General features: G+C 42.0%; 1 protein-coding gene across 1 annotated transcript in view; it reads right to left on the bottom strand.

Moving 5' to 3' along the window:
- The window catches only part of LOC117877349, a 132,482-nt gene that overhangs the window by 38,649 nt on the left and 79,846 nt on the right, over window positions 1–13,987 (bottom strand). Inside the window, 5 exon segments of the mRNA XM_034770428.1 lie at window positions 5,831–6,055; window positions 8,548–8,799; window positions 10,688–10,764; window positions 11,180–11,338; window positions 13,270–13,411. Of these exon segments, the coding sequence (XP_034626319.1) occupies window positions 5,831–6,055; window positions 8,548–8,799; window positions 10,688–10,764; window positions 11,180–11,338; window positions 13,270–13,411 (855 nt within the window).

The following is a 13,987-nucleotide window of genomic DNA, read 5'->3' as shown; positions in this document are numbered from 1 at the left end:
GAAGAAGTGAGGTTTTTACCCACGAAAGCTTATGCCCAAATAAATCTGTTAGTCTTTAAGGTGCCACCAGACTCCTTGTTGTTTTTGTAGATACAGATTAACACGGCTACCCCCTGATACTTGACATCCTTGTCTGGTGAGCCTTCTGCAGATCAGCAACAGGGATTCCCACTCTGCCAAACCTGAGGTGATTCATCATCACAACAGGAAGGCAGCAGGGAGGCTGATGATGTCCCTTGGAGCCGGAATGCTTATGAGGGGAGCCAGAGATGTCCCCCCAAACTTCTCTATAATTGCAATCTTCCCAGCTGCCTGCATTTGATCTCATTCTCCCTGCCACACACCCCTCCTCTCTCTCCTCCAACTGGGAGGATTCAGTCCCCTGTTCAAGTCTTTGGCTGGGGAAAAAAATATCTGTTTCTCCAGTGACTGGTTTGGGATCAAGTTACACTTTGGGCTCTATCTCTGCGGTGAAAAAGGCAAGAGAACTACTTTTTGTTTAAAGGAAGTGTATTGTTCCTACTGTGCCTGACAAGCTCTCCTAAGCATACCAGATATGAAGAACCACAGTATCCTCCCAAGTTGTATGGCCCAGTAGCTAGGAAACCAGAGTGGGACACCAAAGAGCTAAGTTCTAGTCCCAGCTCTGCCAATAAGCTTGTGTGACCTTAGGCAAGTCACTTCACTGCCTTGTGTCTTCCAACTCCCCCCATCTTTGCTGTCTTCTCCAGTTCAATTGTAAGCTCTTTGGAGCAAGAACTGTCTCTCATTATTTGTTTGCACAATGTGTAGCACAATGGGGGCCCAATACCTTTCGGCACCTCTAGGTGCTACAAATAATTAATAGTAATGTTGATGATTAGCTTCATAAAACTATATTTTGGTATTGTGCACCAGATAACATCTAGGGGAATCCATCCAGTGACATTAATTTTATTTCTCTACTGTTTTTTTTTCCACTACAAAATTGCCAAAAAAACCCCCAAACTTTAGAAACTGAAAACCCCCTCTATTGTTATGGCATTATAAATCAGCAAGCCCATGTCCAAATCACTTTACATTTTCCAGAAGAATTCAGTGGCAGCCCAAGACTTAACCTATCATCAATTTGGAGGCTAAGCTGTCTTTCTCTTTTTAGTATTATTATTAAAGCGGGGGGGGGGGAGGCAAACTCAGACTTCTTATGAAAACTCAGCAGCATCTTTATGTAGCAACTGGTATAGCTGCATAACAGGAGCAAAGATGAGGAAAAAAGGATGTGACAGCTAGCAGTGAGTAAACAAAAATTACTCTGTGTATTGCAATTTAATGAGAAGCTCCTCACACCTTCTCTTTTTCTGCTGTTGGATTGCTCCCTTTAACAGCAATTTCACAAGAATTCTCTTTTGGCAGTTTATAATTTTATCCGTTCTTCCCTTTTAATCACCTCAAAATGACATGGATGCAAACTTCTCTGGGGCTCATGCACATTCGGTCATTCATGGGAGTTTTTCCTCTTTGCCTACATCAGTTTCAGTTTCCCTGCATCAGACCCAAGAACAGAAACTGAAATTTAGCAGAGTGGAAGAAAACAGAAGTAAGAAGACAGTGATGGGGGAGGTGAGAAGAGAGAAAAAAGAGTGGGTGAAAGAGGGTGATAGAAAATGAGGTGGAGAGAAAGGAGGGAGACTGGAAAGAGAGGGAAATGTGATAGAGAAAGATAGGGGAAAGGGAAAAGGAAGAGGAAAACAGGGGAAGGCAAGACTAAGAACAGGGAGGGGAAGTTATAATCCCTGAAGGAGAGAGGAAGGAAATGGAAGGGGAAGTGCTGGTATTCCCCAGTGCTAGATGGTTGGGCTTGTTGTTGTCGAAGATGAGCTCTGGGGCATTTATTCCAGTGCTCCTAGTATAGGGAGGCAGCTGCAGACATTGCGGGGGTGCAATGTGCTGCGCTCCCAGGTTCATTGCCAAGAATAAGGTACATATCTGGCCCCCTACAAGGCCTTTCCAGCAGTGACTTTTATTGACTGTTCCAGGAGGGCCTCCCAACTCAGTAAAGAATCTGCTCTTAAGCCTACATGCCTTTCCCAGACTTGAAGTATGAAGGGTAATAGCTGGGCTAGGAATGGTGGGAACCTGGTGTTGGTGTTTAGAGAAGGTTGGCACATCTTGGAAGTGACTCTATAAAGGACAGTAGGAAAAGCTTCTGCTGGGAAATAGTTTCATACAAATGAAGTAGTGCACCCTTCATTTGGAATATCATGTTTTCAAAGGCCAGGACAAATTGAAAGCTAAAGGCTGTCACTACCTCTTTAACGTGGCTATGATCTGCATCTTTTTATATAAATACATTTTTATAAACAACAATATTTTGAAGTTAACATTTAAAAAGGAAAACAAGAATAGAAAACATACATCTGTACAAAGTAGCTGAGTTAACATTGGTGGAGCATCCTTAACTTCAGGAATTTCATAATGACCCCAGAGTGCTTGAATAGTTCAGCCTTAACATTAACTATTTATTATTATTATTTCATTGCACTAGTATTTGAATGGGGTAAAAAGAAAACTGAGGGTTTTTGGCTTCACCAGTGGAGTTTGTAGCTCCTTGGCCCTGAGTTTATGCTGAATGCTCCCTGGCTCAAACAATGGACTCCTCTGTAGAATTTATAAACATTGCAGGATACTGGCCATAACACTCTGAGAGCTGTTTCTAAAAGGCCTCGATTCAGGAAAGCTCTTAAGCAAATCGTTACATTCATCTCTATTCAGGACTGCACTTAAGCCTATGCTTAAGCCCCACTGATGTCCCCACATACAAATAAGCTAAGTTTCTAGCTTCTGCCATTTTTCAGCTCAATGTAGCTAGCTGCTAAGACCAGATAGCTTAAAGTGTGTTTTCCTAGTACTCAAAATTCAAAAACAATTCAGCTGATTCTACTAACATTTGTCTAAAAGGGGAAATGTTGGACTTACCCCTCAGTTTTTCTTCTCTGATAAAGGCATGAGTCCCTTCCTTGCAGTCTCTGGAGGCAGAGTTCTTAAGTGTTACTCCTGTAGTTCGGCACAAAAAAATTTAAAATTCTGTGCACAATATTTTAAAATTCTGTATGTTTTATTTGTCAAAATAACACAATATAATCATGCCACTTTCAATTATTTTGGTAATTTATTTCAAAATGCCTGTCAGCAAATATGTCTGTAACAATACAGACAACAAAAAAGATTCAGGAAATGTTTTTTGACAAATAAATTCCTTACTAGGCAAATGAATACAGAACTCTGAGTAATAATTCATTTAAACTACAATACAGAACCGTATTTCCCACATCCCTCAGAAGCAGTGCAAAGGCCTGGAGGAGTCAGGGCTTTGGAGCTGTGCTTCGGCTCCGCTCCAGCTCCAGGCAAAAACCTGCAACTCCACTGCTCCGAAGCTGCTCCAGCTCTGGGCTCCGCTCCAAAGCAGTCGGTGTAACAGAGGAGCTGAGGGAGAGGGAAGTAATTGCCTGGAAGGAGCCTGGCAGTGAAACTGGAGGGTTCTTGGGTGTGGGTGGCTGCTACTGCTGGTCAGCCAGCTGCTCTCTGTTCTGGTGCCACCTCATGGGCAAAAGGTGTAACTGCAGTGCCTCTCCAGCCAAATGTATTTTCTGCAGAGAAAAAAATTCTGCATGGGACATGAATTCTGTGCATGCGCAGTGATGCAGAATTCCCCCAGTGGTAAAATAAGACTTCAGTTTCTGGAGCTAAATAGGGCCAAGAAACCTTCCACACCACCCGGCTGTCACCAACACTAAAGATAGGTCAGTCTATGCCCATTTGCTCCTCAGCTCTTCCATGGTGGCTGACAAACACAGGTCCACCTGAGCTAAGTATACTGTACTTCTCTACCACTCCTTTGGGTAGGCTATTGAACTGTCTGATAGTATCAACCTCAGTCGCTTTATTAAAACTCATACTGTACTTGTAGAGTTTCATAGAATCATAGAATATCAGGGTTGGAAGGGACCTCAGGAGGTCATCTAGTCCAACCCCCTGCTCAAAGCAGGACCAATCCCCAATTAAATCATCCCAGCCAGGGCCTTGTCAAGCCTGACCTTAAAAGCCACTAAGGAAAGAGATTCCACCACCTCCCTAGGTAACCCATTCCAGTGCTTCGCCACCCTCCTAGTGAAAAAGTTTTTCCTAATATCCAACCTAAACCTCCCCCACTGCAACTTGAGACCATTACTCCTTGTTCTGTCATCTGGTACCACTGAGAACAGTCTAGATCCATCCTCCTTGGAACCCCCTTTCAGGTAGTTGAAAGCAGCTATCAAATCCCCCCTCATTCTTCTCTTCTGCAGACTAACCAATCCCAGTTTCCTCAGCCTCTCCTCATAACTCATGTGCTCCAGCCCCGTAATAATTTTTGTTGCCCTCCGCTGGACTCGTTCCAATTTTTCCACATCCTTTTTGTAGTGTGGGGCCCAAAACTGGACACAGTACTCCAGATGAGGCCTCACCAATGTCGAATAGAGGGGAATGATCACGTCTCTCGATCTGCTGGCAATGCCCCTACTTATACAGCCCAAAATGCCATTAGCCTTCTTGGCAACAAGGGCACATTGTCGACTCATATCCAGTTTCTCCTCAACTGTAACCCCTCGGTCCTTTTCTGCAGAACTGCTGCCTAGCCATTCGGTCCCTAGTCTGTAGCAGTGCATTGGATTCTTCTGTCCTAAGTGCAGGACTCTGCACTTGTCCTTGTTGAACCTCATCAGATTTCTTTTGGCCCAATCCTCTAATTTGTCTAGGTCCCTCTGTATCCTATCCCTACCCTCCAGTGTATCTACCACTCCTCCCAGTTTAGTGTCATCTGCAAATTTGCTGAGGATGCAATCCACGCCATTCTCCAGATCATTAATGTAGATATTGAACAAAACCAGCCCCAGGACCGACCCTTGGGGCACTCCGCTTGATACCGGCTGCCAACTAGACATGGAGCCATTGATCACTACCCATTGAGCCTGACGATCTAGCCAGCTTTCTATCAACCTTTTAGTCCATTCATCCAGCACATACTTCTTTAACCTGCCAGCAAGACTACTGTTTCATAGAAGCATAATTACAGTACATACTCACAGAAACAACTTAGTCTCAACTCATTATTTATTGAGCCACATTAAGATTAGTTTCTTTGCCAGTGATTGGGCCAGGACATCAGGTGTCAAACACATACACCGGATCTCAGTCCAGCATCTAGTAACTTTATATCCTCACACTACACTTGCAAAGTGACATTTACCTTTGTTTTTTTTTAAATATGTACCATACTTCCAAAATGTTAAAATAGACTAACTAGTTTCCATGGCTAAAATAAAGCACGTGAAAGAACACAACAAAAAAAAGTGAGTAGGAAAGCACACATTTAAAATATACTTACACTTTTTTGTTCAGTCTCTCACTGCAATATGGTTTAATTCATTTGCCTACTGAAGGTTGTATGGTCTGTACCAGAGAGCTCATGTCCTCACTTGTTAAAATGAACACATTCAGAATGTTTCCCTGTAGCTACATAATTACAAGGAAGCATAGGAAATTCATAATGCTATACAGTAAACTACCTAAAACAAGACTTTAAAAATGAAATTATGAAATGGTTCACAGATGAACATGTGACATATACATAACTGATGATGTTAAAGCAATTATGTGATTTAGCTAAACTCTGACCTAGTTCATTCAGTTTTTAAGGCCACTGTAGACAGATGCACAATTTCTAAAGGGTTATACAAAGCTCTGATTATAGATCTTTTCAGTACCAAGAACTGACATTTGAAACAGACTGTTTAAAGCAGAGAGGCTACAGCACAGAAGATTTCATTAGGCGAAGGCGAGCTTGTGTCAGACGATGAATTCGTCCACTCAGAAAATGTCTCTGTTCGGCAGCATCGTTCCGTTCCTGAAGAAAGAAGCTCAATTTTTCTTTTTCTTGTAAAAGTTGCAGCATTGAATTCTGTAATTTATCTCCAAAGTCCTGAAGGATGTAGAATTGGATGATCAGAGGAATTTGGTTGGAGAGACGTTTACCTGCACTCTGAAAACAGAAGATGGTTATAAAACATTACTATCAAAGAGAGAACATGGGAAGGGCTCTCTAGTGAAAGTCAGTAAGAAGCTATAACATTCTGTGTCAAGCGATTGTTCCTGTGAGTATATTCATGAATTCGTCTGTAAATGGTTCAGAGAGCTGAGATGCAACTTTTCCTTTTTAATCCCATTTGAAAACATGAATGAGACGCACTGCTAATTTCAAGCATAAGTATTCTCAGGAGCATAAACACAAGGCAGACAAGTCACTGCTGACTACCTGTATAACCTAAATAATGCTGACATTTGCCAGCAGAGGGCCATCCACTAAATAATACTATTGTAAAGTACAAGCTCAGAAACTCCTTCCACGGAAGCCATAGCGTGTGGCTGACCTGCTTCCACAAACTGCTGGGGGTAGTAATGGAGTGGCTCATAAGTAATTACATAGGACTGACAAAAACCTAATGTACTATCCCGAATTTCAAATCTTAGGATTCTAGTTTGAATCCCTTTAACATTATCAACCCGTCTGGCTCAAGCAGTCAAATGGGCACAGCCCAAAGTCAACTCCCAGTATCCAGAACTTATTTTGGCATGTCTACTAGTCCTGTGAAGTACAGGGCTGCCTTAGTGCTATGCCCTCGCCTTAACGGAGGTCATCGTGGGGATTTGATCACTTATTTAGAACCATGAAAGCTAATTGCTTTTTACTGAGCTAGTTCCCTCTTAATCTAACAAATGAGAGTACAAGAGAGGCAGCGATTTATAATTCAGACAAGCTATTCAAGGTGACTGACTAGTAGAGGGAACTTAAATGAAGGACACTTTTGTGAGAAATCTCAGTCTATTGCCCAACATTTCTCCTTTCAAATCATCAAGCTGAGGGTAAAATTGTCAAGAGTATTTAGGTGCTTAAATCTCCTTTTCAAAAGTGACACACCTAGGAACCTAATTCTCATATAAAATCAATGGCACTTAACTGCATGGGGTCTCTTGAAAAATTTGCTGAGTGTCTAATGGCTCTTTGCTGCAGATTTACTGCTCTAGTGTTATTTAACCTATTGCCAAGTGAAGCACTTTAGGATACCACACGTCTGTGTGAGATGATATAAAAGCAAGTTCTCTTTTGCCTTTTCACCCTACCTCATAGCATCTACTAATAAAATAACCACTTCTAATAACTGACATAAAATGCAGGGGCGGCTCTATGTTTTTTGCCGCCCCAAGCACGGCAATCCGGCGGCCTTTGGCGGCTGGTCACGCGGATTTGGCGGTGTTTCTGTGGGTGATCTGCCGATTTGTGCGCCTACCTGCCGCCGAATTGCCGCTGAAGCCGCGGGACCAGCGGACCTCCCGCAGGCATGCCGCTGAAGGCTGCCTGAGACTGCTGCCCTCATGGCGACCGGCTCACTGCCCCCCGTGGCTAGCCGCCCCAGGCACGCCCTTGCTGCACTGGTGCCTGGAACTGCCCCTGATAATATGTTTGTTCTCTCCATGAGAACAAAATGGAAAGTAAGGCCTGCTTGTTCAATAGCTGTCTCTAGTTTTATGGATGTACTGATTTGTATCGCCAGATGCATCCATTTTGTGCCACTGCACCTGCATTTTGGTGGTGATGCATTGCTATAGACCAGGCTGAGGCTAAAGAACTTAGAGCAGGAAAAGCAATCAAAAGGCAGATGCAGCATGCATAGGCACCGACTTCCCCACTTTCCTGTGGGTGCTCGACCTCCCCTCTGCCCCTGGCCCTACCCCCACTCCACCCCTTCCATAAGGCCCCGCCCCTGCCCCACCTCTTCCCACCCTTGCCCTGCCCCCATTTCAACCCCTTCCCCAAAGTCCCCACCCCAACTCTGCCCCCTCCCTGCCCCTATTCCAACTCCTTCCGCAAATCCCCGCCCTGGCCCCGTCTCTTCCCCTGAGCGTGCCACGTTCTCACTTCTCCCCTTCCCTCCCAGAGCTTGCTAATGCCGCCAGACAGCTTTTTGGCGGCGGCTGGGTGGGAAGTTGGGTAGGCGGAGGAGCAGGGACGTGACCTGCTCAGGGGCAGAAGAGGAGGAGCAGGAGGTGGTGGGGCAAGGGGTGTGGGGTAAGGGGAGCTTGGCTGCCAGTGGGTGCAGAGCACCCACTAATTTTTCCCTGTGGTTGCTCCAGCCCTGGAGCACCCATGGAGTCAGCGCCTATGGCAGCATGATGAAGCAAGCCTCTGTTATACACTCAACCTGTAACTATACCTACATAACAATTCTGTACATTGATACTGTACTGTACATGCCTTTCACATCACGTCTAAATTTGCCCATAGACATTTTGCATCGGCAAAATTCCAGTTAATACAAAAAGATGTTAGCTATGGACATCAAGGGGGGGATTATATGCCTTAAAAATGTTACCAGTGTTTTCTTAAATTAAAAACTGCAAAGGGAACGGGATTAGTACATGCTGCAGTATTTGGAATGGAATAAAAACTGCTGTGGTAGGAATCCATAAACTCACATTGAAGTATGCCTCCAGGTGATAAGTCATATCCTTAACGGCAGGGTGGTTCTGGACAGTTCCAAAATTGAAACTCAAGGAGGCCGGGTTCAGACTGTTGGCTGCTTCCTTTGGTGTTTCTTCCCTGATAACTTTTAAGTCTTGTCTGTAAACATTGTCCTGGCAGTATACAAGCTGCTCCATTTTAAAATGGATTCTGATAATTGTTTGAGCTTCCTCTGATTGTTTCTTGCTAATGTCTTCAATTCTGTCCTGTGAAGGGGGAGAAAGAGGGGAAGAAAACTATCAAAATCCACTAAGCAACAGGTGGTACAGGTGAGTACAGGACCAGCCCCCTGTGACAGGCAACATGTGACATGGTGTCACAGGGTTCCCAAGAGCACACGGTAAGAGCCAGATTCTGGCTCCTTGTCACCTGGTGCATGGGGGCAGGAGAGGCCACATTGCCTTGTTCCCCCATTACACTTGTGGACAGGAAAAGACAAAAGCCTGCCACTTGAGTTCCCTGAGAACAAAATCCACACCTTTGGCCACGCCCAACCAACCAATCTTCAGCCAGGCACTGAGCATCTAATAGTTCAGCTATAGCAACCCCTCCTCTCTGGCCTTCCAGATTCCTTACCCTTTCAATCTACCTAAAACTTTAGTGGGAAAATCATCTACCTCTCTTCAGTGCTACAATTACATTCAAACCTTCTTAAAATCCTTTCACAGGATCCACATTGCCTCCCGAGCCAAATTCAGCTTTGTTCTCAGCTTCAAGGACTTCCACAAGGTAGTGCCTTCCTTCTTCCCCATCTGCTCTTGTCTCCCTCTAATCTCCCTGCCCTCTTCTTTGCTCAGACAAAGTCACTTACCTAATTGCTGCCTGATTTTTCAAAGCTGTTGAGCCCCTGCATCTCCCAGAGATTTCAAAATGACTTTTGAAAATTAGGCCATAAATGTCTCTATCTTGTATATGCCTCTGGGCCTTCTTTCAGGCAGTTCTCTGTGAGTGGCAGCCCTTTCCTGACTGTCCATTTGTGGCTTCCAATCTCTGTCTCAAAGTCTTTTCTCAAATCTTAGTTCTTCAGTGACCATAATCACATTAAAAAGGAAAAAGAAAAAAAAGAGTTCCCCCCCACATGATATATATAAATCTCCTAAGCAGCCCCATCATCATATTGTCTTTGGCTTTTCCACTCCCTGTGGTATTGTTTTCTGGCTTAACACAGGCACTGCAAAGACTTATATGCATGCTTGACTTTAAGTAGTCCCATTTAACTCTCTGGGAGTACTTACATGCTTAAGTCCCTGCAGGAATGAAATCGGAGATTGTAAACTCTTTGGGGCAGGGACTCAATCTTTGTTGTGTGCAGTGCTATGCACATATATAGTGTAAAGCACAGTGCAATCCATTCAAGAAACTGGGAAATGTACAGTTTATAGCAATGACAATGTTACTGGATGATGTAACAAACCTTAATTTCTCCTGTGTATAAAAAATTCCATTTATTTACCGTTTCTCTGTTACCTTATTGCACAACATATTCATAAAGGTGCAGGAATCTCCACAAGTTGCTTAAAGGTACAACAATTAAATAAGTGACTGATCAAAAGTGAAGGAGTAACATGTAGTTCTATATACAATACATTATGCCACTGAGTATTGCTTGTCTTATATCAGGTTACATAAAATCATAGAAGTGTCAGATTAGAAGGGACCTCAAGAGGTCATCTAGTCCAATCCTCTGCACTCAAGGCAGGACTCACAATAATTAGACCATTCTTAACGGATCTTTGTGTAACCTGTTCTAAAAACCTCAGAAGATGGAAATTCCACACCTTCCCTTGACAATATTTTCCAGTGCTTAACTACCTTGACAGTTAAGAAGTTTTTCCTAATGTTCAACCTAAACCTCCCTTGCTGCAATTAAAGCCCATTGCTTCCTGCCCTGTCCTGGGAGGTTAAGGAGAACAATTTTTCATCTTTGCCCTTGTAACAACCTTTTATGTACTTGAAAACTTCTGACATCCTCCCTCAGTCTTCTCTTCTCCAAACTAAACAAACCCAATTTTATCAAGCTTCCCTCATAGGACATGTTTTCCAGACTTTTAATAATTTTTGTTGCTCTTCTCTGGACAGCATGTGGTGTCTCACCTTAGCAGCTCTGTTAAGATTTTGAAAATCCTCAAAATGATCTTTGGCAACGTCTGTGAAAGATTTTCGGACAATTTCTGTGGGGAGAAAAGAGATAAAAAATAAAGGACTGAGCTACTGGTAGTACAAGTTTTATGAAAACTGGTTGTTCTCCATATCTATCCAAAGGCCACTGTCATTGAGTTATGCCTCATCTATTCAATTTTTAATCCCTCCTGGTCATATCTATGATGATTTTTTATTTTCCTATCGTGGTCCATTTCTAACTTTTTCAGAAATAATGTCCATTTAGGAATTTTGTACTGTCAAAGTCTGAATACCGGGCATAGAGGTTTGAGGTCTAAAGATCAGTCTCATGGCTTGAAACTAGTTTGATTCAGATTCATTTTCCCCTGCCTGAAGCAGCCAAGATACAGCTCTTGCCATGTCAACCAAAATCTAGACAAAACAATATTTCTGAAGCTTGGGATAAACTTAGTAAATGAAACTCACCAATTACTTTCTTCAGCATCTCAATAGCTGGTTTTTCTAGTGCCATGACTCTCTGTCTTACAATGGCCTCAAATGTCTTGTAACTGGTAAACCCTGGGAGTTCTCTTCCACGATACTGTTCTTCAAATCTACACACTTCATGTTGTATAGTTTTTCTATCTATAATATTAAAACAACAGCACTATTTTAATATAACAACTCTAATGAATTTATAAAGACAATTATGGATTTAAAGTGGAAGTTTAGTTCTTTGTTCTGAAGACACTTTTAACTGGAAGAACTAATACACAGCTCATCATTTAAGTAAGTTCATTTTTGTAGAATTGAGCCAAAATATGCCGTTACTACTTCTAAGAATGAACTGTTTCACTCATTGAGATGACCATATAAACTAATGGAAACAGGAACATGGGCCAGTATTCTGATCCAGTACAGCAACCCCTATCAGTCTGATACCCTCTCAGCAGTGGCCAATATCTGATGCTTTAGAGGAAGATGTAAAACTACAATTTGACAGCCACATATAAGGAAGTCTAATCTAAACTTCCTGGAACACTCAAACAACATCGTCACTAAAACATTGTTAACATTGAAGAAATTTGCCACCCTAAATAATATTGTTCCTCTTTGACTGATACATGTGTACCTCACATCCACATTTACTAGTGCTTTAAAGGTGTCAAATTTTGACTTATTGTGGATAGATACAGGAATTGTAGCATAATCATGCATGACTGGAGGCAGGAAGTACACAGGTAACGCTGCATTCAGTTCTTAAGGACCATTCCTCTCAGAAACTCCAAGAGATTTCAAATACTTATGGGCTTATAGTAAAACACTACAAAAAAAATTGTGGTGTAGTTTCTGTCAAATAGATTGGAGTTTGAGAGGCAAAACTTTAGAAGGAAGGTGTATAGGGGTTTGTAAAATTAATCAGTCAACCAGAAAACATCTTCCAATGTACTTTACAATAGAGAGCCCAAAAGCCTGCATAACAGTCCTGACTGTTCCATTTATCTGCTATTTTTAATATTTATTCCAGCTCTCTAATGATCTGCAACTAGAACTGTTAGATGAACTTACCTTGCAATGACATCAGCTATATAAACAATAATACCTGCCTCATACACAGTTCTTTTCGTGGGTAGATCTCAAATTACTTTCGAAAGAAAGGCAGAAGTATCATTATCTCCATTTTACATGCAATGCAGGTGCACCTCCCATTCACACACACAAGCACTTCAATTGATTCTCAAAGGGAGTAAGTAACATCATAAAGAAACTAGTTTTTACTGGCTTTCTCCTCTTCTCTTTTCCCTGTGTTTGTGTTCACCTGCTATCTCCTCTTTCCATCTGTTTTCCTACTTTTTTCACTCACCTAATACCTTTAGATTAACTGGCTCTGGGTATGTGGTGGGATAGGACAGATTAGACAATAGAAAACACCTGTGTCTAAATGTAGTTGCTCCTCAGTGACATGTACCCTACATACATTTTGTAACAATTCACTTAGAATTACATTTAGCAATGTTTATGTAGACATGCAGGGACAGCTAAAAACATATAGTAATAGGTGCTGCTTGACAGAAATGTGTGCTACATGTTCGCCAAAAGGAAGAATTAATGGGTAGTCTGAGAGGTTTAGAAATGTTTTGAGCTGATGTTAAAGTTCAATTTCTGTGAGACATTCTTCTCCTTTTAGATCTGGATTCAGTAAGCAATTAGCAGACTGGGTTAACTGGGAAACATGGGTGTTCTTTTGGTGGTTATTTTATTACTCATAAATTGCTAGACTTTAAACCATAGACTTTTAAAAATCTTTTTAATATAAGTTATTCAAAGAATCAAGGGCATATTATCAGCTGATGAAATTGTCCTTGCATCATTGACTTCAATGGAAATGGAGGGAATCCATTGATTTCAATGGAGCTATGTGAGTTCACACCAGCTGGGGATCTTGGTAGATAAATTCTCATCACTTCAAGTTTTTAATTTCATTAACATGATCTATTAGCTGTATTACAACTTCAGTCCAAATAAGTGAAGTTGAGTATTTCGTAGCAGCTTCACAGGCAAGCCCCTGTACTTACCAGTCAATGCACTGTCATCAAGTATCTTCCCCCATTTTTGAAACTCTGTGCGGATTTTTGTAAACAGTCTAATTTCATTTTCAAACAACTTTTCTTCTCCCACCGCTGAACTCACGATGTCTTGATTAAACAGTTTGATTTTCTGTAATGAGATTTAGAAAAACCACTCTGAGTTCTGTAAAGGCAGCATAGCTAAGCAAGAGTGAACTTGATTCTATTTTCTTTCTGGAACAAGGCAATCTTTTATTAAATTCCCATCAGTTAGATTTATGCAGAGCCAATGAAGATTGGTGGAGTTACACAGGTATCAATGCTGAGGGCCTATTTTTTTTCTGCAGAACCTATATTACTGGGAGGACATTCAAAAAGAAAAGTATCCAGATTGACTTGCAGATCTCAGGTTGAGACTGCAGCCTGGCAGTTAGAAAAAACAACCACCATCTTATATTTGTAAACTGAGGACATGTGTTATGGAAATCATTGAGACGTATAATGTCATATTGACCAAGTTCTGTCCAGCATTGAACTGCTCTACAAGTCAATGGGATTTGTGCTGCTAACTCACGTTGGTGCTTTTGAAAATCCCAACCTAAATCTTAATTCACCTCCTTTGTCCCTTTCTCTTTACCCTAAAAGCAGATCTAACATCAGCCAAGATTTCCAGAAATGGTGCCTATAACTGGCTCCTAAATCCAGATTCAGGCACCTATACAAGTGG

This window comes from Trachemys scripta, chromosome 1 (assembly GCF_013100865.1).
Source record: "Trachemys scripta elegans isolate TJP31775 chromosome 1, CAS_Tse_1.0, whole genome shotgun sequence".
Taxonomy (NCBI): domain Eukaryota; kingdom Metazoa; phylum Chordata; order Testudines; family Emydidae; genus Trachemys; species Trachemys scripta.
This window is presented reverse-complemented; position numbering and strand designations above follow the sequence as displayed.